A 25,945-nucleotide genomic window follows, 5' to 3' on the forward strand; every position below is an offset into this window, starting at 1 on the left:
AAAGGTCGTGAATGTAGCCCAATCCATCATGCAAACTAGCCACCCATCCGCTGATTCTGTCTACACTTCCCACTGCCTCAGCAAAACAGCTTGCATAAAATATGGACCCCACAAACCCTGGACTTCCTCTCTTCGACTTTCTTGCATCAGGAAAAAGATACAAAAGTCTGAGGTCACTCACCAATGACATAAGAACAGCTTTTTTGCTGCTGCCATCAGCCTTTTGAATGGAACTAAGTTGATCTTTCCCTACACCCTAGCTATAACTGTGACACTACATTCTGCACTCTCTCCTTTCCTTCTCTATGTACAGTATGCTTTGTCTTATAGCTTGCAAGAATCAATATTTTCACATGTAATAATACGTGACAATAACATATCAAATCATTTTAACATACGAGCCCTTCTATTGTTGGATAGAATTACAGACAGTAAGTATGCAGTCTTGGTGATAAACCAAATGAGGTGCTCAATGTTCAATGGGGAGTAAAATCAGATGCCAAGATCTCACACTCTTGCATTTAGCTAGAGGCATCTGGGGGCAGGGTGGAATTAATATCTAAGATTCAAAGTTTCTTGCCAGTGTTGAACTGGAGAAAGTTCAAGCTCATCTGGCAGATATGTTCAGCAAGCAATCAGACAGTGGCAATACTGTGGTGAAGAAGGTCGCAAAGCTAATCCCATGCTTAAGGATGATATTGAGAAGCAGCATGTAGAAGAATAGAAACAGTGGACTGAAGATAGGGTCTTGGAGTGAACTAGTGCAGCATCTAGCTTTAACTATCAGTTGAAGCCAAAGTCACCACTGTGCTGAACTCCCAGGAAACATCCCTTGGTCAGACAATATACTGGAGTTGGGCCAATTCAACTTCCAGTGACTTAAATCTGATTCAACACTCAGCGTCCATATTTTCCTGTAAAGTGTCTGGGGTTATTAGTTACATTCAAAGGTACTATATGAGCATAAGCCTTTGCTGTTTGCTGCAGCACTGATTGCAGGAGTTTTTACTGCAACTCAGATTGACGTGGTCTCTGCATGCACTGTCCCACTGAGAGATTCAGTATTGCACAACTGAAGTCCTCATGTTACAACACTGGAAATGAATACAGACCAGAAGCTCCTGGGTTATGTTGACTTCACTTCTCTCTAAAGTAGTCAGCAAAGACATACAAACACAAGGCCCATGTTGCAGTTTCAGTCAGATTTGCTGTTCTAAAATTGAGCTCAAAGCAATTATGTTTACCAACTCAAACTCTTCAGCTCCCTCTACTGCTATAACATCTGCTTTGAATGTGGGTATTTAGCACACTGTGCGAATGAAGCTGCTGCTCAGCAAATGTGTAAGTTTTCCTTTAATTGCTGCTTTATAAGCACTTAACAAGCAAATGCTCAATCTATGCAAAACGGTGCGCTACATCTGCTTATTTCCATTACCAAAATGTGGGGTTGGTTTTAATGCAGTACACCTGATTGTGGGTGAGATTCTGCATTTGTCTCCCGGCAGTGGCAAAACAACCTCCGTCTGATTAAGTCAGAGGGAAGAAGGGGGCTGATGTGGGCTTCCCTGCCATTGTCATTGGGGATGTCAATTAATGAATGAATTTGGGAGGCCAAATGGCTTTCCTGTATCCTTGGAAGGACACCCAACAAACCCTACTGGGATTGCTAGTAGCCTCCTAGGGGACGTCCCTCACTATCAGGCAACCTATGCCTAAATGAGGGACTTGGCATTGGATGTGGGGGGAAGAATCCACAACAGTCCTCATCTCTGACACTCCCAAGTGGACACCACCCCACCTTGAATCTCCTTTGGTCTGGGATCCCATGAATGGACTGGGCTTTTGGTGGGTACAAAGTTGAAAGCTGCCAACACTCTTGCTAGTGGCATAAAGAGCTGATGGCCTGTCACTGCTACCACCTCTGGGTAGACAAAACATCTGCCACAGGAGATGTCAATTCTGAAGGCCAGTCAGTGACTTCTTGACCTCTTGATTCCATCGGGCCTCCCTAATGGAAATGAAAGGTGTTTCTGATCAGTGGACAAGACTCTTATTGGTCTAGCAGAATCCCAACTGTGGAATGTGTAAACGTTTACCACATGCTCCATAATTGGGAATCTACTTCTTTAACATATGCATGTCAGAAATTTGTCCCAAAAATCTTGCTGAACCAGATGATCAGCCAATTAGCTAATATAATGAGCAAGTCTGAAAAAAAAGGGAGAAAGTCTCTCTCTCACATCACTAACTCGAACAACATCCATGGAACTGCATTCTAGAATATCAATTCTTTCAGCAGAGGAGCTCAAGGAAATGGCATAAAAAAAAGAAAAAAATCACTTATTAACAAAGTTCTTACCTTTTGCATAAGGACAATTGTCAAGAGTACTCTGAAAATAATAATAAAAACTGAAATATTTTTGTGCAGTATTCATAGAAAGTATTAGCTCCAACCTATTTCAAAAATAACTACAATTCTGAGTGACCCTCTAGGAAATAAGTGCCTGTTTTGTTTTATGCTAATATTGTTAAAAGCTACTCTAGGTTTTTGTCATTAGTTGATCTTGTAGGAGTATTAACATGAGTTTAAATACAGCTTAACAGAGGCTTTAGATGTCTGATGATAAAACAGTTAATTGCAGCAAAAAACATGAATATATTGACTCTTGTGGCTGAAGTGTGGCCCTTTAGCCATTCAACATCAGCGGTGGTACTCTATTCTCTGTTAGCTTTCAAAGGGAGTGGTAAGCATCATTTTCTGTGCAATCAGAATTTCCAGGGAGAAAAACAGCCACTTAGAAAGGTGTGAATTCTGATGCTGATGAGCTGGACTGGCGTTGGACTGGCAGTTTCTCTCAAGTAGGAAGCAGCAGGCTATGTTATGAGCTGATGGTGGTGTCAAGAGATCAGTGACATCAAGCGAAGAGTAGCAAAGAAATGAATGAAACCTGGTGACTTCATTGTGAATCAAGATTAATGGGATTGCAGCTTCAAAAGTATGCTTTATTAATAATGTATTGTAGATTTTTGTATTTAATGAAGCTGAAATGTTGAGGATGTCAACTTGTATTTAATTGGATTCTTCCTGAGGAACTTTTAAATAGCAAAATAACTCATTATTCTCCCACTGCAGAATGATGTACAAATGAATTCTCCATGCAAATAGAGGTGAAGAATGAAAACATTTGAGATAGAATCATGCGGGCTGTGTTGTGCGGTTGCTTTTATTGTTGTGCTGAATGCAACTCGACACTTTACTGAATTGGAAAGCCAGGACAATTTTTAAACGTTGGTGCAGAGCTGAAGTTTGGACAGCTGTTCCTCGGGGGAATTATTCAGAATGTGAATTAACCAAAATAAATTCCACCTGGGTGAACAGATCTGCTTTTTCTATCTTTCAACTTGGCAAATGCAACTGTTAATGCTTTTAAAATTGATGCGCCAGTTGGTAAAGATTAGTGTGTGGAGGAGGATGTGATAGGCATTGGCCGCTTCCAAAACTGGTGAAGATTAGGAAGTTGATATGATGGCAGAAAGAAGTGGCCTTGGGGCCGTTCTTCTAATTCATTTCTGGCATATGGGTGTCGCTAGCTGGCCAACATTTATTGTCCATCCCCAGTTGCCCTTGAAAAGGTGGTGGTGAGTAGCTTGCTGAATCACTGCAGTCCACGTGCTGTGGGTTGACCCATAATGCTGTTAAGGAGAGAATTCCAGGATTTTGACCCAACGACTACGACGAACCAGTGATATATTTCCAATCAGGATAGTGAGTGTCTTGGAGGGGAACTTGCAGATGCTGATGTTCCCATGTATCTTCTGCCCATGTACTTTTAGGTAGACATGATAGTGGGTTTGGAAGGTGCTGTCTAAAGGTCTTTGATGAATTGCTGCAGTGCATCTTGTAGAAAGACCAGTGGTGGAGGGTGTGGATGTTTTTGGATGTGGTGCCAATCAAATGGGCTGCTGTGAAAGAGACTAAAATAAGCTTTTAGGCATCAGTGTGTGAGCAGATAGGTAACCCTTTGAAACATTTTGAAAAGAACTGGTGGGGAAATAGGATGTGAACTAAGGTGTTGGAGACAAGGACATTGGTTGAACTGGAATTAACTTCTGATGGGTTGGGAGGAATGAGTGTTAAGGTTTGACGAATGGGTCAAAGAAAGGAGAAAGCGGATATATCAATTCATCTGGGGACAGCTGAATATAGTATGATTAAAGGAAAGAAGAGGAAGGATGGATCATTACATGGGGAATCTAAGTTTTAAGGTAAAACCAGGAAGAAATGAAAAAGGAAAGAATGCAGAAAAGCAACATGAAAAACAAGAAGAAAGTGAAAGCTGAACAAGGAGGCAACCATATGGGGATTGAGACAAGAAGAGTGGGAATACAAAGGCAATGGGGACAAAGGGAGAATAGTGGGAACATTAAGTTGAGCAGAGGGAAAGTAGGAAGAGATGTGAAACAGGAGAGGGGACATATAATTGGGATACAGAATTTGATGAGAATAATATAAAAGTGAGCGGCAGAAGATACAGCTATTCCTTCTTTGCAAAAAAAATGAAACAAGTGAAAGGCATAACGAAGAGGATTGCTGAGAAGCCAGAATGAGAAAAGGGAGAGAAACAGAGAACCAGCAATTTAAATGTGAAATAAAACATAATACAGATTTCCGAGCAGGGAACAAGTTTAGCACATGGGAAGTATTAAAAGAGCATCCTTTTAAAGAAAAGGAAGTTAAACCACTCGTGCAATCAATAAAGTTTAAACAATCTGATGGTGAATATTCATTGGTGTTCTGTCACTCATGCACCATAACTTTGGATATATAGTGACAAACATTGGAAAAACTTTGGGGTTTAAAGCAGCATTCTAGTGACACAGTGGTTAGCACTGCTGCCTCACAGCTCCAGGGGCCCGGGTTCAATCCTGGCCTTGGGTGACAGTCTATGTGGAGTCTGCGTGTTCTCCCCATGTCTGTGAGGATGTCCTCCGGGTGCTCTGGTTTCCTCCCACAGGGTGGGTTAGATCGATTGGCCATGCTAAATTGCCTTTTGGCCCTGATTTTACCAGCGCTCGCAGAACAGCATTCTCTGTAGGCCTCAGGTGCGATTTTATGAGCCTCAGGCAGGTGTGCCGGTATAATTCCGGCCTTAGTGTCAGAGGGATTAGCGGAGAAAATACATGGGGTTGTTGTAAGTCCAGGCTCAATGGACCCCCTTCTGCACTGTAGGGATCGATGATTCTTTATATGACTCCTGCACCATTGTGACAGCAGGTGATTGGAAGAAATAAACCCTTTCATTTCTAAGCTTGCATGCGTAGAACACATAACTTGAGAGTTAGAGTTAGACAGATTCTGGTGATTGTGTCTTAATGTAGGAGAAGAAGAATATTTCAAAAATTTAGTCTTTGATGATTACAATATCATATTACAATATTAAATACTGTGGAGACTAAGTATTGTGCTTCTGTTCATGCTTTACTGCAATACAATCCTTTTGGGTTTCACTATTTGTTCTCATTGACTTCTGTACTACCCTTAATAATTGCTTGTTTTAAAGGAGTTGAATATACACCGTAGCATATTGAAATGTCTACTTAACTTCGAATTATTTTCTATTGGATAATACTAGTTATATCTTATTTGTCTAACAACATTTTTTTGAAGTAGAATACAATTCTGGCTGTTTGCAAATTAAATGTTGCAAAAATAATAAATAATACTGGCACTTTTATCACATTGAATTGCTTTGGGAATGTCATTGTGTCAGCAATATCCCACAAATGGCATGAACATGAACAACCAGCTAGTCATGATTTTTTTGTGTGTGATATTAGTGGAGTGAGAAATAATGAAAGGTGACATTTTGGCTGGGGTTTTCAGTCTCCTTGGCGCGAAAAAGGGAGTGGGCGCTCTTTCAAGACAGTGCTCCCAGATGGCATGTCAGTATCCTGATACCTCCAGGATGCACAGGTATTTTTATACAGAAGATAGGTGTGGTGGGGGAGTCGGGAACTCCCTCGACTCCAATCCATGGCCTGTTAAGCTCCTCAGGGAGCTTGTTAATGGGTTAAGGAGGGCCAGATGGCAATTTTCAATTTGCCAAATCCAAACAGTATGGTGCATATTAGTGCACAGCTAACAGGATTCAATGTGGGGAACAATCACATAATTTGTTTTAGGAGGAAAAACTTTGTCACTAGGGATTTTTGTGAGAGTTCGGCCATGGTACTTTGTTGCTGGCTGCTTGGCCACTTTTCTACACTGTGAGGGTGCTGGTCCTCCGATGTCCAGTCCTTTCTCTTCTGCAAGATAGTGGCAGGCCTGTCGTGAGGGCTATCTGCCTTTGATGACCATGCTCACTGGACAGCTCCCAACTCCCACCTCCTGGCAGAGCTCAGCTCCAGTCCAATTAGCACTGCTGCCTCAGAGCACCAGGGACTCGGGTTCGATTCCTGGCTTGGGTCACTTTCTGTGTGGAGTTTGCACATTCTCCCTGTATCTGTGTGGGCTTCCTCTGGGTGCGCCGGTTCCCTCCCAAAGTCCAAAGATATGGCGTTTAGGTGGATGGATCACGCTTTATTGCCCCTTAGTTTCAGGGGGACTAGCTGGGTAAATGCATGGGGCTATGGGGATAGGGCTTGGGTGGGATTGTGGTTGGTACGGACTCGATGGGCCTAATGTCCTCCTTCTGCACTGTAGGGATTCTATGGAGGATCTACATTTGAAGATTGTGTTGCTTGAATGTGCACAACCCTGAATTAAAAACCAATCCTTTTGTTTCTTTCTCAGAAATTAAAAATAATTTTTAAACAATTTCATGATGGACAAGACTGGGCTTAACTGTGATGTACACTCTAGTCAAGTAGCTTGTTAACATTCACTGTTATGCACAAACAAAAGCTTCTTGAACGAGGCATTACACAGGTGGAAATGTTCACCAGCATCAGACAATATCATAAGAAGGGGAAAATAAAAAGAGGGCAAAGTGGGAAAGATCAAAGCCTTTAACTAGGTGTCCAATAAAATCATGTCATTAACATTTGCGTTTTATAACTTGGAGCTGTAAAACTGTATTTCATCTTTTGGATGTGTAACCATGACATTTCAACTCCTGACACCTTGGCAGTAGGCCCAGTCACTGAACGATTAAGTACTTACTGGTTCAAGGAAACCTACCATTTCTGGTAACTGTTAAGGTCAAGACATATGCAGAAACCAAATCAATGACCATCTAATCCTCCAAAGGCAGATTAAGTATATAATTGACCTATCTAATCCATGTATCATCTCCTGTCAAGTTTTAGAATCTGTCTGTTTCAAACTGGCACCTTGCCTGTAAGAAAACTACCTTACAGATCATAGCAGTGTATTTGATGAAAGCTGAAGAGATGGCTTTTGATCTGTAATCAAGGAGGCTGCTAGATTTAAGCAGATGAGCTATAGCTTAGCACAGTTGTTAGATCCTTATCTCTACACAGGCTGTTCCTCTGTGACTACATGAAGCAAAAAGAAATTAATTTTTGTGTTGCCTCGATAACCTTAAAAGATTTATTGTATGATCCGACCATTCAAATTACTATTGGGTAGTGCTTTACTATAAATACAGTACATTAAAAAATCCCTGTTTCCCTACATATTGGACACTGAACAATCCAGCCTTATGAACAGGAGATCCAGACATCTTTAATGTTCCCTTTAGCTTGACATGTTTTTCTCTAGGTTACAAAACCAATGCTATGAAAACATGTTATTTATGACAACGAAATATGAAACAAACAAAATACAAGCAAAATGACTAATTACTGCTGATTTTTGGTGCTCATTATCATGTTCTATAATGAAGTATTTTCAGTTAGGCTGAAAAAAAGTGCAGTGATTTCACACGCAATTACATAACTTTTGTTTTAAATTAATGCAACTTGTTTCTGTTTTAAGTTAAAAGTGTATGGATACTGAAATGTACAGGATTAGACTAGACCGCTGGGACCCATCTGGATTTTAACAGATTCTAACAGAACAATTTTTCACAGACTTATCATATTTTAGTTTTGCATAATTACCCTGTACATGAGAGTCATTATTAAGGAAAAGAGCTTGTCTTCACGGATTGTATATATATAAATACTAATATTTTACCCTAATTAATTTGTGTTATTTAATGCCTTTTTTATGTTTTCATAATTATTCTTTCTCTTTGCCCAATCAAGGATAATGGATGAACCTGATTTTGAAAGATTTTCTTACTCCATTTTTGGAAATGAAATTAAAAGCACACACAAGCCTACATGGCACTGTCAGGGTGTGAGTGGAGCTGTGCAATGCAGGTGCTGGAAGCACGCAGAGTGAACAGCTATTGATGTCAGACAGTGTCTAATGCTGAACTGGTGCCCAATCTGCCATTTTGTACCTCACAGGTCCCACTGCTACCCTCTCTTAAACATTCCCAGATGAATATGCATTCACTGTGCAATGGAATCCCCATTACCATTATTTCAAGAGATTTACCACTGGACTTGCAGATGAGGTGCTTTGGATGTTTTTGCTGTCATAGAAACATAGAAGATAGGTGCAGGAGGAGGCATTTGACCGTTCGAACCTGCTCCACCATTCGTTACAATCAGGGCTGATCATCCAACTCAATAGCCTAATCGTGCTTTTTCTCCATAACTTTTGATTCCATTGGCCCCAAGTGCTATATCCAGACGCCTCTTGAATACATACAATATTTTGGCATGAACTACTTCCTGTGGTAATGTTTTCCACAGGCTCACCTGTGAAGAAATGTCTCCTTATCTCCGTCCTAAATGGTTTACCCTGAATCCTCAGACTGTGAGTCCTGGTTCTGGACCCTTCCACCATTGGGAATATCTTCCCTGCATCCAAGCTGTCTAGTCCTGTTGGGAATTTTATAAGTCTCTATGAGATCCCCCTCATTTGTCCAAACTCCAGCATAGTCAACCTCTCTTCATACATCAGTCCCGCCATCCCTGGAATCAGCCTGGTATATCTTTGCTGCACTCCCTTGAGAGCAAGAACATCCTTCCTTAGAAAAGGAGACCAAAGCTGCACACAGTGCTCTAGGTGTGGCCTCAGCAAGGCCCAATATAACTTCAACAACACACCCCTCTCCTGTACTCAAAACTCTACAACGAAGGCCAAAATGCCATTTGCCTTCTTTGCTGCCTGTTGCACCTGCATGCTTACCTTGAGTGAATGGTGCACGAGGACACCCAGGTCCCACTACACACTCCCCTCTCTCAATTTACAGCCATTCAGGTAGTAATCTGCCTTCTTGCTTTTGCTTCCAAAGTGAACGTCGCTGCAGAGTGAGTGCAAGGACAGTGCTAAGTGTTACTGTAAAAGTTTTTGGGTTTACAAGGGACTTCAACAAAGAGGTCAGAGGAGTTAGAAGGCCTGTCAAGAAAAAAATGCCTATTTTCAGTAATGGGGGCTGTGGTCACACCTTTCCTCTGGTTGCAGCATGACTTGAAATGGAGCCCTGGCAGCTGAGAGAGGAAGCTGTGTGTTTGGAGGAGGTAGAGGACGAGAGATTGTACCCGGGACTCTTTCTATCTGTAACCAATTACTTATCCAGTACTCCTAACATCACATTTCCCCCTCCGATTTGCTCTACACTCCTCCACCCTTGCTGTGGATCATCACAAAAAATAATATCCCATAACAACACTTCCAACAATACATACAAGAAAGCTTGTGCATTCCTTTAGCACCTGCCAGGTGCCTGTCCCAATGCTCCAATGTAATGTTACCCCTCTGAGTGATGCTCCCCAAGTAGCTCGGAGTCCTGAGGTCCTGGTTTTGGATTGCACTCCCTTAGCTTGGACAACAGTGACTGAACTGGCTGAGGAGCGAGGGCAAGGACACTGCTGGGGTGGCAGTGGTGGGAGAATGAACGTCATCATCCTGAGACAGGGCAGCATGGAGCTACAGAAATCCTAATAATCTCCTGGAGCACAAATTGCTGATCTGCAGGTAGACCCTGAAAGCCCCTTTGGGCACTGGTATCTGCGTCACGGTGACAGCAGTCTGAGCCTGCATGGCAACAAGCTGCTTTCACATGACTTCAGCCTGACCTTCCACTACAGCTCTGCTGTCATGGAGCTGGAGAGGATAGGCTCCAGGTTCTGTCTGAAGCCCTGTGTCAGGCCTATCCATGTTCCTTGACAATGACAAGAGACTCCGTGGCTGGCCTGCCAATGCACTAAGCATCTTGATGTGTATGCCCGTCAGCATTCTTTCATCGGCCAGCCCAGTGAAGTCCTCACCTGAGTCCTTTGTAGCAGAACTCGTGTGTGACTTTGCTGTCCATTGTGCTGTTTCACACACAAAGAAGTAAGTTTTGAGATAGGAAGGTCATTCCAGGGTCTACTGCTACTGGGCTAAAACCCTGGAGCACTCTTTGCGGTCAGGCTCTGGTAATTGATCTTCATCATCACCCGCTCCCATCCCCTTCCAAAGGTATTCCTTCAGGCTCTCCTTGCACTTATGAAAACATCACCTCTCTCCTCCTTTCACCTCCATCACTAAGACCTCCAGTATCACATTTGAGAAACTGGGAGCTCTTCCTCTGGCCTGTTACTCCAGTATCTGTCTTCTTTCCATCCATGTCTTCCTGAAACTGTTCCAGCAGCAGCTGCATCCTGAGTTCTCCTCCCATTTAAGAGAAACATTTATGAAGTATTTATGAAGTGCACGTTAGCTAGCTGTATGTCCACATACTGTCTGCCTCAATGGATTCAGATAATCACACATCCTGAAAATGTGTCTTACTGAATATCTCCCACTTTTTTCTTTACATAGCTGAGAGTTAAAGTCAGCGCTTCAGATAAGGCCAACTATTGCACCTGTCCCAAAAGTGTCAATGAGTCTAGTGATTGTTCAAACAACATTGTATATGACCCTTTCCACAGTGTAAATAACCTACTTAATGCCAGGACTACTCTGTCCTAACATGTCTGCTAATACGCCGGGCTTAGTTCCACCCTCGAGTTTGGCTGGTTTGGGTCAACATTTTCTAAAGTTGCTTTCATTTATCAACCACCTCACTGACAAATATTAAAAATGTATGTACTGAAACTGAATCAAAAGTTTTATTCCAATGGGACAATTGTAACCCAAGATGAGAGGGTTGGATGGATCGGCCATGCTAAATTGACCTCAGTGTCAGGGGATTAGCAGAGTAAATGTGTGGGGTTACGGGAATAGGGCCTGGGTGGGATTATGGTTGGTACAGAGTCAATGGGCCGAACAGCTTCCTTCTGCACTGTAGGGATTTTAGGATTCCTTATGGAATTCTCCCATAGTGGATTCACAAAATGATCTGTAGAAATGATATAGCTTTCTTACTGAAGACTAGAAAGCTGCACAGCGTTTACTGTCCCACTGCAACATTAGTAGGGCTGAGGAGGATAAGCTACACACATGACCTTCATTCAACCAACTCATCTTTCTCCTTTATGTTTGAGTGTCATCGCCACAAAATATTAAGTGAGTTATTTATACCAAAGCCAATTTGGCTTGCATCTCCAAATCCTTAAGGAAAAATCTGCAATTGAAGATTAAACGTGGTCACGGAGCCTGTGTTCAAAATCACGTCACATAAGATTGTGAAAAAGTGTTTAATTTTTCGAGAGAGCAATGGCCTTGTGAGGAGCTGGGGCCCAAGTTCATTTCACAAAATGTCTGACAGTATGGGGTGAATCCTTGCTGCATTTCACATTCTTGGGAAGCTGTGGTGGGCAACTCTGACAGAACTGGGCCCCGAGTCCAGATTCTGTGAAACTACCTCAATACTTCAGCACCCAGCTGAAGAACTGCCCTTCTCCTGATCACAACAACACAGTAATTATCCCTTTTTGATAAACCCAGGCATTTTTCCAGCTGGGCACGTTTGGGTGCCAAACCTACCTTCCATTTCTGAAAGAAGATCTTTCCTTTGAGCAACTATGTGCCTCTTTAATATGAGAGCCATAAAATTGTGCCTTACTTCTCTTGGTCCACTGAAGAATCAGTAGGGTCTACTGCACAATCAGGATGATAAAGATGGAAAGAAAAAGATTTTTTTGATTACCCTGCCCTAAATGATGGAAGTGGAAACTTAGACTACACTATTGAAGGATGTATCTGCAGGAACTGACACAAAAGCTACAGCTCTGGTCAATGTGACTGTCTAACTGATGTGGAGATTAGTATCCTATAGTCAGTCATATTGCAGATTGATATATAGTCATATTCATTCTACTTCCTGGATGAGTTCCCAGCCTTAAAAGTTGCATCTGTGGCCAGCTAAAACAGATTAAGGATTTATCAAAGCTGGATCATTTAAATTGTTTATTTGGGGTGACTATGCAGGCCAGAGCTTTAGCCATATTGAACAGGATGCTGAGGTGGAATCAAAAGTGCACTCCTCCTTTGACCTCTCTCTGTTCATGCAGTTACCTCACAGTGATGGCCAATCAGAAGTTGGTGGGTAGGTGGGTTGGGGGGGAGGGGGAGGGGAATAGGCCAGTGACTGTGCATATGGAGCAGGGGGGATTGGAGGCTAGATTTGAGGGATCAGCTGTATCATCACCAGAAAAGGAGGTAGGTGCTCACTGCTTGTTTAAAGGGCGACCAACACCTGAGGCCTGAATGCAGCTATGCCCACCAGGAAGCCTGCAGATTGAGAGAAGTCTCAGATGCCTGACAGCACACATCCACTACTGTAGGCTATACCTTCCCGGATGTATCACAGCGAGGTATGGCTCCTGCTCTGACCAAGACCGCAAGAAATTACAAAGGGTTGTGAACGGAGCCCAGTCCATCATGCAAACCAGCCATTGACCCCCATCTACGCTTCCTGCTGCCTTGGAAAAGCAGCCAGCATAATCAAAGCCTCCACACACCCTGGACATTCTCTCTTCTACCTTCTTCCGTCAGGAAAAGATACAAAAGTCTGATATCAACCAACTCAAAACAGCTTCTTCCTGGCTGCCAAGAGACCTTTGAAAGGACCTCTTTAAGCTGATCTTTCTCCTCATCTTAGCTGTAACTATAAACCATAGTCTGCACCCTCTCCTCTCCTTCTTTCCCATGTACTCTATGAACAATATGTTCTGTCTGTAGAGCACGCAAGGAATAATACTTTTCATTGTATCCCAATGCATGTGACAATAATAAATCAAATCAAATCGAACCCCACCTGCTAGAGACTGTACTCCATCTGACTGTGATCATCTAATCCTGACCCTGCAATCAGCCCCTCCTCAATCTCAATCCAAGGAAACCCTGTCAGCTTTAGACATGCAGTTGCCACTGTTTCAGCAAATTGGAATGCATCTGGAACCTGCTTGTGGGCATGCCCTGGTGCTCACTCAGTTTAGTGATGAGTTCCTGCATGTCCTGGCGCAGGATCCGGAGTCTCAGGATTTCCTTTATTCCCCTTCTCTACTGCTGCCCTGCCTCATTATTAAATGCAGCTTGATGAACAGATTATCGTCATTCTTTAAATTTATTTACTGTTACAAGTAGGGTTATATTAACACTGCAATGAAGTAACTGTGAAAATCCCTTAGTCACCGCACTCCAGCGCTTGTTCGGGTACTCTGAGGAAGAACTTAGCATGGCCAATGTACCTAAGCAGCATGTCTTTTGGACTGAGAGAGGAAACTGGAGCACCATGAAACTCATGCTGATATGGGGAGAATGGGCAAACTCCGCACAAACAGTGACCCATGCAGAGAATCAAACACAGGTCCCTGGCACTGAGGCAATAGTGCTAACTGCTCTGCCACCGTGTGAAAGATCAGTGGCAAACTTCTCCCAGTCATCAAGGTCAATGCTGCCATTCTTCTTGGGGAGCTCCAGGCTATCTACATACCATGTTCCTTGTCCTCCTCGGAATGGTGGTTATTTGGGAGCTGTGAGAACAGGACCTGGGAGAGATGCTGTTGATGTTTGGCTCCAGCTTGCTCTTGGTAATGAAACGCACAGCTCCTTCCCTTTTTCCCCTCTTCAGGCAGTTTTGGGCCAGGATTTCCTAGGCGCCGGTGGGAATGTTGCACTTTTTCAAAAAGGATTTGAGGGTGCCCTTGAAACATTTCCTCTGTCCTCCTGGGACTTGCTTGCCGTGTTAGAGCTCTGTATAAAGCACTTGTTTAGGAGTTGGTGAGAGTGGTTGATACTTCGATGTTGGGGATGTTGGCCTGAGCAAGAACACTGATGTGGGGGCATCTATCCTGCCATTGGGTTTGCAGGACCTTGTGAGGCAGCGGTAGTGGTACTTCTCCAGGTTTTGAGGTGTCTGCTGTATATAATCCATGTCTCTGAGCCATATACGAGGGTGAGTGTCATTACTGCTCAGTGCACCATGAGCTTGCTGCCGGGACGGAAATCCTGGTCTTCAAACACTCTCTACCTCAGACAACCAAAGGCTGTGCTAACCCACTGATAACAGTGTTTAACCTTGCCGTCGATGCCTGCCCTTGTTGACAAAGTATGGAAAGTGGTGAAAGGGCATGGGGCTGGGCAGTGCTGTGTAATGGGGGCAGGCTGGTAGAGCATCTTTGTTTCATAGTTGTTTAGCGTAAGGCCCATGCTCTCATAGCCTCAGTGCAGGTGTTGACAATGCCTTGGAGCTCACCTCTGAATGGGCAGATGTAAGAATTGGCTGCATTCTATAGTTCAATGACAGGGATGAGGTGACCTTGGATCTGGCTTGCAGGCAGCGGATGTTGAACAGATTCCTGTTTGTTCTGTAGTTTAACTCCACTCCAGCAGTGAGCTTGCTGAGGGTGAGATGGTGTATTGCATCAAGGAAGATTGAGAAGAGCATCGGTGTGATGACACAGCCTTGCTCAATTCCAGACTGAACGTGAATTGGGTCAGTGGTGAGTCAGTTGATCAGGATCATGGCTTGCATGTCATCGTGAAGCAGCTGGAGAATGGAGGCAAACTTCTGGGGGAAGCTGAAAAGGAGAAGGATGTTCCATAATCACTTGCAATTAAGTGTTGAAAATCATTGTGAGATCAAAGAAGGTCATGTACAAGGCTTGGTGCTGTTCTCTGCATTTCTCTTGTAGTTGACGCGCGGTGAAGATCCTGACTATTGTGCTTAGTGAGCGGAATCAGCAATGGGGCTCTGGGAGGAGCACTTCAGAAGACAATTAATGAAGATTCTTGCAATGAGCTTCCCTGTGGCCCGGAACAGGGGAATTCTTCTGCAGTTACTGTCGAACATCATTTTTTTCAAAGATAGTAATGGTTACAGCATCTTTGAGATCTCCTGGCATGTCCTCTTCCTTCCAGATAAGGGAAATATTGTCATGTATTTGTGCCAATAGTGCCTCTTCACCATAATTTAGTGCATCAGTGAGGATTCCATCTGGTCCAGATACCTTGTTAATCTTTAGCTTTTAGGTGGCCTTTTCTACCTCATGCTGGGTTGGCGTTGTGCTGGGAACTTTTTTTATTCATTCAGGGAATGTAGGTGTTGCTGACTTAGTAAAAAGTCTGACAACACCAGGTTTTAGTCCAACCTATTTATTTGATAATATACTCGCAAGCTTTCGGGTTAGCCCCTTCGTCAGGTGACCTGATTATTCATTCACCTGACGAAGGGGCTAACCCAAAAGCTTGCGAGTATATTATCAAATAAATAGGTTGGACTAAAACCTGGTGTTGTCAGACTTTTTACTGTGTTTACGCCGGTCCAACGCCGGCATACCCACATCATGATTGTTGACTTAGGCCAGCCCAAATTGACCTTGAACTGAGTGGCTTGCTAGGCCATTTAAGAGGGCATTTAAGAGTCAAACCCTGAGAACTTGGAGAGCTGAGAGGTAAGTATAACCTAAGTACACTTGGGTTTTAGCTGTATGCAGACCTTCCCAACCTTCCCAATATCGCAGGGATTGTGCACAAAACATAAAACTGCTAATATAAAACAGATACATTTTACAAATAGCAAGATTCCAAAGTTAAACTTGTGGGTTACATTAAATTTAACCCATTTTCAGTTTTAAATATTCTGGCTTATGACCTTTCTATGCTTTATGTTTCTAAATGATTTAAGTATGAAGGATCATACTTTATTCAATGAATCCTTGCCTTAGCGTTAATCACCATATGGAATTGTATGAAAAGGTCTCTGAATTTCCAAATTCCTCTGAATTTCTCTTTCTCTCTCTCTCTATGTATAATAAAATCAATTAAAAAATACAGGCATTTTAAACACTTTCTTTTCAGAATTCTTGTTGTTTCTTTCTGAAGATACTACTCTGGTTTCCAGCTGTTTCCGAAAAGTATAAAGCAGAAACAATAACAAGCAGCAACTTAAAGTTATTTAGCATCGTTACAGAATAAGGGCAGGAATTCTTTGGCTTTGCAGCCACTTGTTTCCTGCCGGTGGGAGGTGGCGTGTTGTTTGCTAGTGGCGGGATTCTCTGGTCCCACCACTGTCAATGGGAAATCCCCCCAGCTGATGAGCCGAGACACAGACAGAGTCAGGCAATGTTACAGAAAGTGGCCTTAGTGATGGTGTGGATTTATGTTTAGATGTTCACCTTGGGGTGTCCTGTATGTTACCAAGGTTGCAAACAGTCCGGTCAGCCTCAGCTAATTCTAGGGAGAGTAATGGAGTCAGTAGCTCAAGAACAGAGGTTGTCGTGGTGACTGAAGTCAATGGCTTTATTTTGTTTAAACGGAAAAAATGTGTAATCAATGTATATGTGAAAGCTGGTGCTGTGTTTTCAGATGATGCTGCCAACAGTATATAGACAAGAAATGTTGGAGACACCAGAGGTAGAAATGGGGTAGTGGGGAAGATGAGACATTGAAAGTGACTCTCAGGCTCTGATTAGATAACTAAGAATGGAACCAGAGGAACACTGTCCTACCTAGCTGATTGGAGAGAAGCCAACAGTGGAAAGGAGCATAAACATTAGAAAATGACTATCCATTTGTTGCTGTACTATCCAACCCGATCTGACGTTTTTTAAACGTAGCTCACTTGTTAGGAAGGGGGCAGCCAGTTAGATAAAATCATCACCAAAAAACTAAGTTATTCCTCTCCGTCACCACCTTAACTACACCATTTATTAAATTGCTGAGGTGCCTACTTGACTCAGGTAGGGCCTTATGCAAATTTGATGTTAGTAGGACTCCCATGGATTTGGAAAGGGGCATTCTGCAGCACAGAAAATGGCTGCACTTGCGCCATTGTCTGTTTTGTATCACTGCCCATGACTAATGTCAGTCCCAAAGTCATACCAGCTGCTCTGGTGAACAGAACAGTATAAATATCAGATTATTCGCAGGATGAAACACTGGAAGCCATGATATAATTGTGCAGCATATGTGCAAACATACGCATAAATACAAGGAACTTCCTCTTTGGTACCAGCCTCTTAGGTGTCATATCCTAAAGTGCATTACAAATTACTACAACGTAAATTGCAATAGCCTGCTTGCAATCTTATAACCCATCTTTGCATCATGAGGTTCGTAATAACAGAAAGATACAGATTAAGTTACTACCTCACAGAAGCTTTTTAAAGACAGGCACCTCAGCTCTACATATGAAAAGTAAAGGAACTTATATTTTGAGCTGTCACAGGTTTAATTTTGTGAACCAAGTTTTGCTGCACACTGGTAAATGAAAAATAACTTATGATAATCTTCAGCAAAACCAAACAATTGAATTTATTGCAGCGATTGTTGCTAATATTTCACAGCAGTAGATTTCAAAGAGTTTGCCACATATTATGAAAAGGGCACTAAAAAGATTTTCTGAAGCAAAACAAATTCTATATCATAATCACTTCTAATGTAATTTAAACAGAAAATTTACTATTCAATTGAAACACAAATCATTAAATAATATTTAAGGCTGTAATTATAATTGGGGCGTAAACCAACGAGACTAACGTGCCAACAACTCAAATACTTAAACACAGTTTGCTGCCATTAAGTAATAATATGTTTAACGAAATTGTGGTACTTACGGTCCTTACAGTTGAAAATAAGCCACTCACTGCAAGTCTCTTCCTACTTTATGTTATTTTCCTCCAATAAACTGCACCCAATAAACTGAAATACTACATAAAACTGTTATCAAACAGAGGAACAAGTCATATTTTTCCAACTGTTGCATTCTAAGTAGTTCCACAAATAAAGTGCTTTCAAAGTGTAATTTTTAGGCAGTTATTGTATGTTATGATTTACAAAGCGTAGAAAGTGAATAGGCAAATTCTGAGAACAGTTTAAAAAAGATACAATCAGGCACTTTTAACTCATCTACTATGTGCTGATAGTAAATCTTACAGGTGCTACAACTACAAAGCATGCACCATCATAATTATTTTTAGAAATATTCCATAATTTTTAACCAACTGATTTTGCTGTCAGTTGCGCCACCTTAGCTCTTGATGTAAGTAGTGCACCCTGGTCATAATCACTGACTTAAAGAGCTTTTGTTCAGAGTTCCTCCCTAGTAGTCCATTTTAATGCAAAATACACATTAAATCAGCAGACCAAGGGTTGGATCAGGACGTTTTCTGTTACTGAAGTATTCAAATGCTGAAGTTAATGGAGACTAAAATTGTGTTGGATGTACAGCTGGTGGCAAACCCGAACCTATCCCTTTCCTGGAGAGGTTAAAACTATCCCCATACATGCATATGCCTGAAAATTTGACAAAATGTCTTGCTCTGCAGTACCAATCAATTTTAGCACATGGGTAGAGATATTTGCTAATAAAATGTATGGGCCTACTATTTTTCCAAAACTTTGACTTGGACTTTTTTTCTTTATTCTTTATAGGATGTGGATATCGAATGCCCATCCCTAATCACCCTTGAACTGAGTAATCTGTTTGGCCATTTCAAAAGACAGTTGACAGTTAACGATATTGCTGTGGATCTGAAGTCACATGTAGGCCAGATGGCAGATTTCCTTCCCTAAAGGGCATTAGTGAGCTGCATGGAGTTTTACAACGACAAATGATAATTGTCATGGTCACTGTTACTGGGACTAGCTTTATATTCCAGGCTTATTCATTCAATTTAAATTCCACTGGTTGCAGTGCTGGGATTTGAACCCATGTCCCCACAGCATTAGTCTGGGCCTCTGGATTACTAAGCCAGTGACAATGTCATGACTAACTATGCCACCATCCTGCCCCCCTCCTCCCCAACACATCTCCAGTTTTAAACTGGGCTATGCTTAACAGTACAGAGGCTAAGTTCTGCTTAGATGTTTAAAGGGCTGAATTAAACTCTACTAACATCCATGCTTCTTTTCAAATAAAATCTACTTTAAAAAGGAAAAATATATATTTGAAACAATTCTGCCAGGCACCATTACCTTCATTTTTAAAAGCAATTAAATAATTTTCCGACATCTGAAGCAAAGCATGTTGTCTTTAAGTGATTTCTGTGACCCTGAATACAGTGATGAAATGAAATGATGAGGAACAACAGAATGCTAAAGTTGCCTTCGTCACCTAATTTCCTTCTCAAAGGAGATTAAAATAAAGAACATGGAAAGTAATATTAGAAGCTACATAATCTCCTGAAAGCACAGATACCTGAACAGTGCTGTACAGCAAATGTGTGCACAGTAATATATCACTGCTTGCTTAGAGATCCCTTCTAAACATGTACTTTAATACAAAAATAAAACAGCAGAATGATTTAAAATAATTTATGAACAGCAAATTCAAATTTAAGTCCTTGAAGGATTACCTCAAATATTTTCAGGTATATGATGGAACTAACATCATCCATCCTCTTATAAAATGTGGAAAACAAACATGGTAAGTCACAAAAGGTAAACACTGGAAGTGGCAGTGAGGGGAGAAAGAAAGAAGAATGAGGGCGAAAGATGTACTGTAATTACACAAGCTACATTAATACGTAATACAAATCCTAACTGGTTTATTTTAGATTCAGGGTGATCCGAGACAGTTTAGTTGTTCTCAGTGTTAGCTTTTACTGTGCCCACAGCTCTGTCCATTCACAAAAGTAGGTCAATTTAACTGATTGATCCCAGATAAATTACATTTCTTGAAACCTAACTCAAAATCATGGTAATGTATCTGCTCTCACATTTTTCACGTATAACACATTTCTTGAGTACATGACCTGTCTGTTTTTTAATCAACCAGGAATATAAGCAGACCTACATAAGACCATGCCAAATCTGGATCTGAAGCCAGCTGATTAACATTAAATTCAAATCTTACGAAATATATATGTTGGAATTAAATATGCCAGTCATTATGTTCTGACATGCTGTATAAACCTGAAAAGGCAAACACGCTACAATGCATCAATCAGTACTTAGTGCATAAGTTTATAGTCTCAGAAGCACTGTGTAATTTTATAATGTCTTTGGCATAAATTCCCAAATTATTAAATAAGATTTTGACTGAATGTAACTGTCATCCCAGTACAGGGAGAACATAGTAAAGCTGTTCCCATTAGCTGTGCTTCCAGCATGGAACATCTTGGGAATCTTTAATTCGTTCTTGCCAATCATACATTTATTTTCCAAAATTGTTCAGATGCCACCTTTAAAGAGAAAGTGCTCAATGAATACAGCTAGGAATATCACCAAATGCATCCAAGCCTTTTTTTTCCAAATTGCTCAAAATCCGCCTTTTTCTTTTGTCTAATTTGAATTTTAGATTATGGTGATTTCTTTTCATTAAAGCGGTTGCATACAGAAACAATACACTCATGTCACAGCAATCAAAAAATTATATGGACATTTTGAATGATTGGGTTTCAGCAAGTCAGCTATAACAAAATAGATGATCCCAAGGACATGTAAATTCTGGTGCTGTCATCTTAAAATCTAATTGTTTACTTAAAATGACAATAATTGAGCACTGTTTGTTATTTGTAGAGCCATATGCTTCATTGTTCTTACTGCACACAAACGTCGATTATAAAGATAGCAGATACTCTTAACTGATGACCATAAATTTAAATCTAAGGAGTTCTATTATTGGAACATGATTCCTTTCTTTGGTGAGTTTTCCTAATTCTCTTATACATTAATGGGGATGATCGTAAACTGATAAGGACTAGCCCCACCTGACAAAATCTTACCTATTGTCATCCAGATATGTTGCTGTACTGATGATGGTGGTGATGAGTAAATATGCAGACCATCCAGCCACCTAGCAGCTGGCAATGGTAGGGGCATAATTGGTTAGGGGAATGGAGGGATAAAGTAAAAATTTTTAAAAATGCATTTGGGCAGTTTATTGCAACACAATTGGAAAAAATGACATACTAATGAGACATTGGACAGAATCAACCAACATAACAACTGACTCACCATTGAAGTGCTTGACTGTCAGTGTTTACCCAATAACAAAGTTGGTGATTTCCATGATAGAATGGCAATTGAAAGTTAGTCATTTAGTTGGATTGACCATGTCTCCAATGTCTACTGGATGGGTGATTTTTTTTTCTCCCCATTTCTTACAACCTTTAAAATCCCTGTTAGGCATCCATGCATAGAGCTTTGAGGAGCTCTTAATGTGCTTTATGCATGTATGAAACATTCTTGTAAGATGTGGGTCATGATAGTAGATGTACACAGGAAGATTATTTGACTGAAAATCGTGCCGCTTGATACAATGTGACAAAACACTGGATATGAGAGATAAGTTTCATTTTAATTATTGGAAAACGGATGAAAGAAAGGTTAGAGATGGAAAGCGATTAGAAAGGAATAAAGGACAGGAAGGAACTTTTGAACAGAAACTGGACATTTGACACAGCCATTATAAAAACATATTAGCAAGATAACATAATATGAAACTGCCTTACTATACAAAGCCTTCAATCATAACAGTGCCACTTAAAGCAGAAGCTAAAAAAAAATTACAGCAAATAACTTTAAAAATGTAATGTAACACTTTGAAGGAAACTACACTGCCAGATTTATCCCTTTAACGCTGCAGAATATTGCTAATAATCTTACTAAATAGATAAGGAACAATAGCAATGGTTTATAAAAAATGATTAAATCTATGTGCACGTTACAAATCACAAAACAACAGAAAGCAGTGGTGTACCAAATGGCACAATAGACAAATAAGTTCTAAACAGTCTAGAGGTATTCTAACTAAATACATTAAGGCACTAAATTTCATAAATAATTCTGTCAAAATTGTCTTAAATCTTTCAAAGTAAATAATAACCTTAGCCACAGTTTACCTATTCCAAATGTGAAAAATATATTTTTTGTCACTTACTGCGCAAGGGTCTCTACATTAAGAGCTTGCATGAACATTTAGCTCCATGAATTCATGACTATCAGTATTCTATATACTGGCGACACTGAAGAACACAAAAGTTTGTTTCCTTATGGGTATCTAAATTACATCAAAATAAAAACAAGCATTTATTTTTATATTACTTTATCACATACGTTCTGTGTGCACTGGGGAGAATACTGTTACGCTTCTTCAAAAAAGTTGCTCATAGACTTGAGTTAATGAAATTTCCTCATAAGAAAGCACTGTGACAGGAGTCACATGCAGACAGACCAGGAGCTGACACAACATACATGGTAGATTACAGTGCAGAGTCAGGACAGAGAGAGGCAGAGAAGAGCCTGAGTCAGAGGGACAGAAAAGATCTAAACAGCCACTGAATTTGTCTCAAAATGTGACTTATCCCTCTTTCTTCAGTATTGCCACATTTTGGATGGTCTCCTCCCTGACCAGCAAGGAGGAGAAGGCATTTACTTACATCAAATAACCTTTCTATATACATCTCCTCATTGACCTTGTCACGCAGGATATCCTGACTCTGGCGCACAAAGGTCACGTAGGCATCTGCCAAATCCATCCCAGGTTTCTGGTAAGATAAAAAAGAAAGGCAAAATTACATTAGATGGTTTGTACTTTTTAAAACTGTTAGCCATTCTCTCCAATAAATACTTCTGCACTAACCAAACAGCAGTTTAATGACATGTGAATGAGGTTTCTGATGGTGATTGGCATGGAGAAAGAACAAAGCCTATTCATCACTATAATTACCGAGCTTGACAATAGAAGGCACATTCAGCTATTTAATCTTGAAGATAAAAAGAGAAATCTCCCTAAAGTTAATATACAAAACTGAAGTTTTCAGATAATCTAACTTTGGCCAATCTCATTCTTTCTATATATCGCCATAACTATTCCTATTGTTTCTACATTTTTCATTATAAAGTGAGCATTTTTGTAAATGACACATTCTTTCCTGCTTACAGCTATATAGTTCCAGTTACATTATATCTGCTTCACAGTAATACAGGAGTCAACATTAACAGCTGGGCCATATGATGGCACAGGGTTATAGCTTTTTAACATGCCACATTGATAAGTGCCTCTGATTTCTTAAATGTCTGGCTCACACCTTTAGCCACAAAAAATATGGTGAAACTATTTGAAAACTCCCAAAAAAAGTAATGGGTAATAGGGCCCAGCCTCTCCAAAGCTAAGTGTGCATGGACCTCAGGCCAGATGACTACTTATCCTATAAAATTATATAATCTGAAAAATGGAGGAAAGGAAGTAAAATCCAAATGAGGCAATCATGAAATTTAAAAATTAATGATTTAAATTTAACACATTGGGCCTGATTTTACCATTTTCATTCTAAGTGCCGAATCTGGGTGTAATTCAAATCCGACTTGGAAATCTGTTCTCAGGCGCCCCCTTAGCACATAGCCTTAAAAAAAATTTTGGGTCTGAATCATGCTGTGGGCAGGGCTTAGTGCACCCGGAATGATCGGAGCTCAGAGATTGGAAAGCAAATTGCATGGGAGATGCGGAAAGCCTGCAGAGAGATTTGGAAAGGCTAAGTGAGTGGGCAAGGATCTGGCAGATGGAGTATAATGTTGGCAAGCGTGAAGTTATCCACTTTGGAAGGAATAATAGCAAAATGGATTATTATTTAAACGGTGAAAAATTACAACATGCTACTGTGCAGAGGGATCTGGGGGTCTTTGTGCATGAATTGCAAAAACTCAGTTTGCAGGTGCAGCAGGTGATCAAGAAGGTGAATGGAATGTTGGCCTTTATTGCGAGGGGGATAGAATATAAAAGCAGGGATGCCTTGCTGAAATTGTACAAGGTACTGGTGAGGCCGCAACTGGAGCACTGTGTGCAATTTTAGTCCCCCTATTTGCAAAATGATACATTGGCTTTGGAGGGAGTACAGAGAAAGTTCACCAGGTTGATTCAGGAGATGAGGGGGTTAGCTTATGAGGAGAGATTAAGTAGATTGGGCCTGTACTCGTTGGAGTTTAGAAGGCTGAGGGGAGATCTTATAGAGACATATGTGATAATGAAGGGGCTAGACAGGATAGAAGCAGGGCGATTATTTCCACTTAGAAAGGAAACAAGAACAAGACGGCACAGCCTCAAAATAAAGGGGAGTCAATTTAGAACAGAATTGAGGAGGAACTTCTCCCAGAGGGTGGTGAATCTTTGCAATTTTCTGCCCATTGAAGCAGTGGAGGCTACCTTGTTAAATGTGTTTAAGTCACAGGTAGATAAATTTCTGACTAATAAGGGAATTAAGGATTATGAGGAGCAGGCGGGTAAGTGGAACTGAACCACTATCAGATCAGCCATGATCTTATTGAATGGTGGGGCAGGCTCGAGGGGCTAGACGGCCTACTCCTGCTCCTATTTCTTATGTTCTCTGAATTGCGCATGCGCAGTTAGAAAAAAGTTTGAAAAGGCACGTCTATGTCAGATTGCTCCCAGGCTGCAGAAAGCAGAGAAAATGGCCCGGGAGCAAAAAGCGGGAGTGATGGTCCCCACAGACATCACTGTGCCTATTATCCATCTCCACCTCCCGCCCGCACTATCCAAACCAATCGTGACCTCCTAACCCCTTCCCCCCCCCCCCTCAACGATTGCCCACAGAGTGGCAGCGGAAGCCCCGTTCCCCCCCCACCAGTGATCCATCTGGTCGCCCTTCCTCCCCGACCAGAGATTCATCTTATCTGTCTCTTTCCTCCTGCACCCCCCCCACCCCAGAGAATGATTTGGCTTCACTCCCCCTCCCTTCAGAGAAGATCTGGCCTCAGTCCCCTCCTCCCATTCCACCCTCCCAGAGAATGATTTGGCCTCCCTTCGCCTCCCCCACCCCTCCCACCAGAGATATATCTTACCTGTCTACTTACACCTGCGGCCCCCCCCTCCCCCCCTTACCCCCAGAGAATGATCTGGCCTCACTTCCCCACCCCCACCCAGAGAATGAAAAGACATCACACCCCGCCCCCAGAGAACAATCTGGCTTCACTCCCCCTCCCTCCCTCCAGAGAAGATCTGGCGTCACTCCCCCCCCACTCCACCCCCCACCCATTCCCCCTCCCCCCACCACCACCCCCAAGAGAATGATCTGGCCTCATTCACCCCCTGCCCCTCCTGAGAACAATCTGGCCTCACTCCCCCATCACCACCCCAGCGAATGGTCTGGCCTCACTCCCTCCCCCTCCCCCCCAAGGTACATCTGCCCTTCTCCCACCCATTCCCCCAACCAGACAACGACCGGGCCTCCCTCCTCTCTTCCCAACACAAGGGAATGATCTGACCTCCCTCCCTCCCCCCACCCCACTGATCTCAGTCTGTTGGAAGCTCTGAACTCGCCTCTTCAGCAGCTGGAGCGTCAGAAACAACCTTTTATTCAACAGGTCCATTTTGGCACAATTCCGGATTGATGAACGCGGAAGGGGGAAATGCTGATAAAGTTGGGTGGTCAGTTCATTAATTCAATTGAAATGCACGCAAATGTATTTAAATCGCCACTGCGCCCGTTTCAGGCGCGAATCGGATCGCAGCCATTCCTGGGTCTCAGTAAAGTGGCCATCTGCGCAGGCACGGATCACGTTAATGGACTCAAATCTGACTTTACCATGTTTTTG

At 41.8% G+C, this 25,945-nt stretch overlaps 1 protein-coding gene across 10 annotated transcripts in view; it reads right to left on the minus strand.

Annotated features, from left to right (window-relative positions):
• The window catches only part of cadpsa (Ca2+-dependent activator protein for secretion a), a 513,784-nt gene that overhangs the window by 57,600 nt on the left and 430,239 nt on the right, over positions 1 to 25,945 (minus strand). For all 10 annotated transcript variants that reach the window (XM_080183112.1, XM_080183098.1, XM_080183090.1 and 7 more), the window contains one exon: positions 22,774 to 22,881. In XM_080183112.1, the coding sequence (XP_080039238.1) occupies positions 22,774 to 22,881 (108 nt within the window). The remainder of the gene's footprint in view (positions 1 to 22,773; positions 22,882 to 25,945) is intronic.

This window comes from Carcharhinus amblyrhynchos, chromosome 3, assembly GCF_965287045.1.
Source record: "Carcharhinus amblyrhynchos chromosome 3, sCarAmb.v2.hapA, whole genome shotgun sequence".
Lineage (NCBI taxonomy): Eukaryota > Metazoa > Chordata > Chondrichthyes > Carcharhiniformes > Carcharhinidae > Carcharhinus > Carcharhinus amblyrhynchos.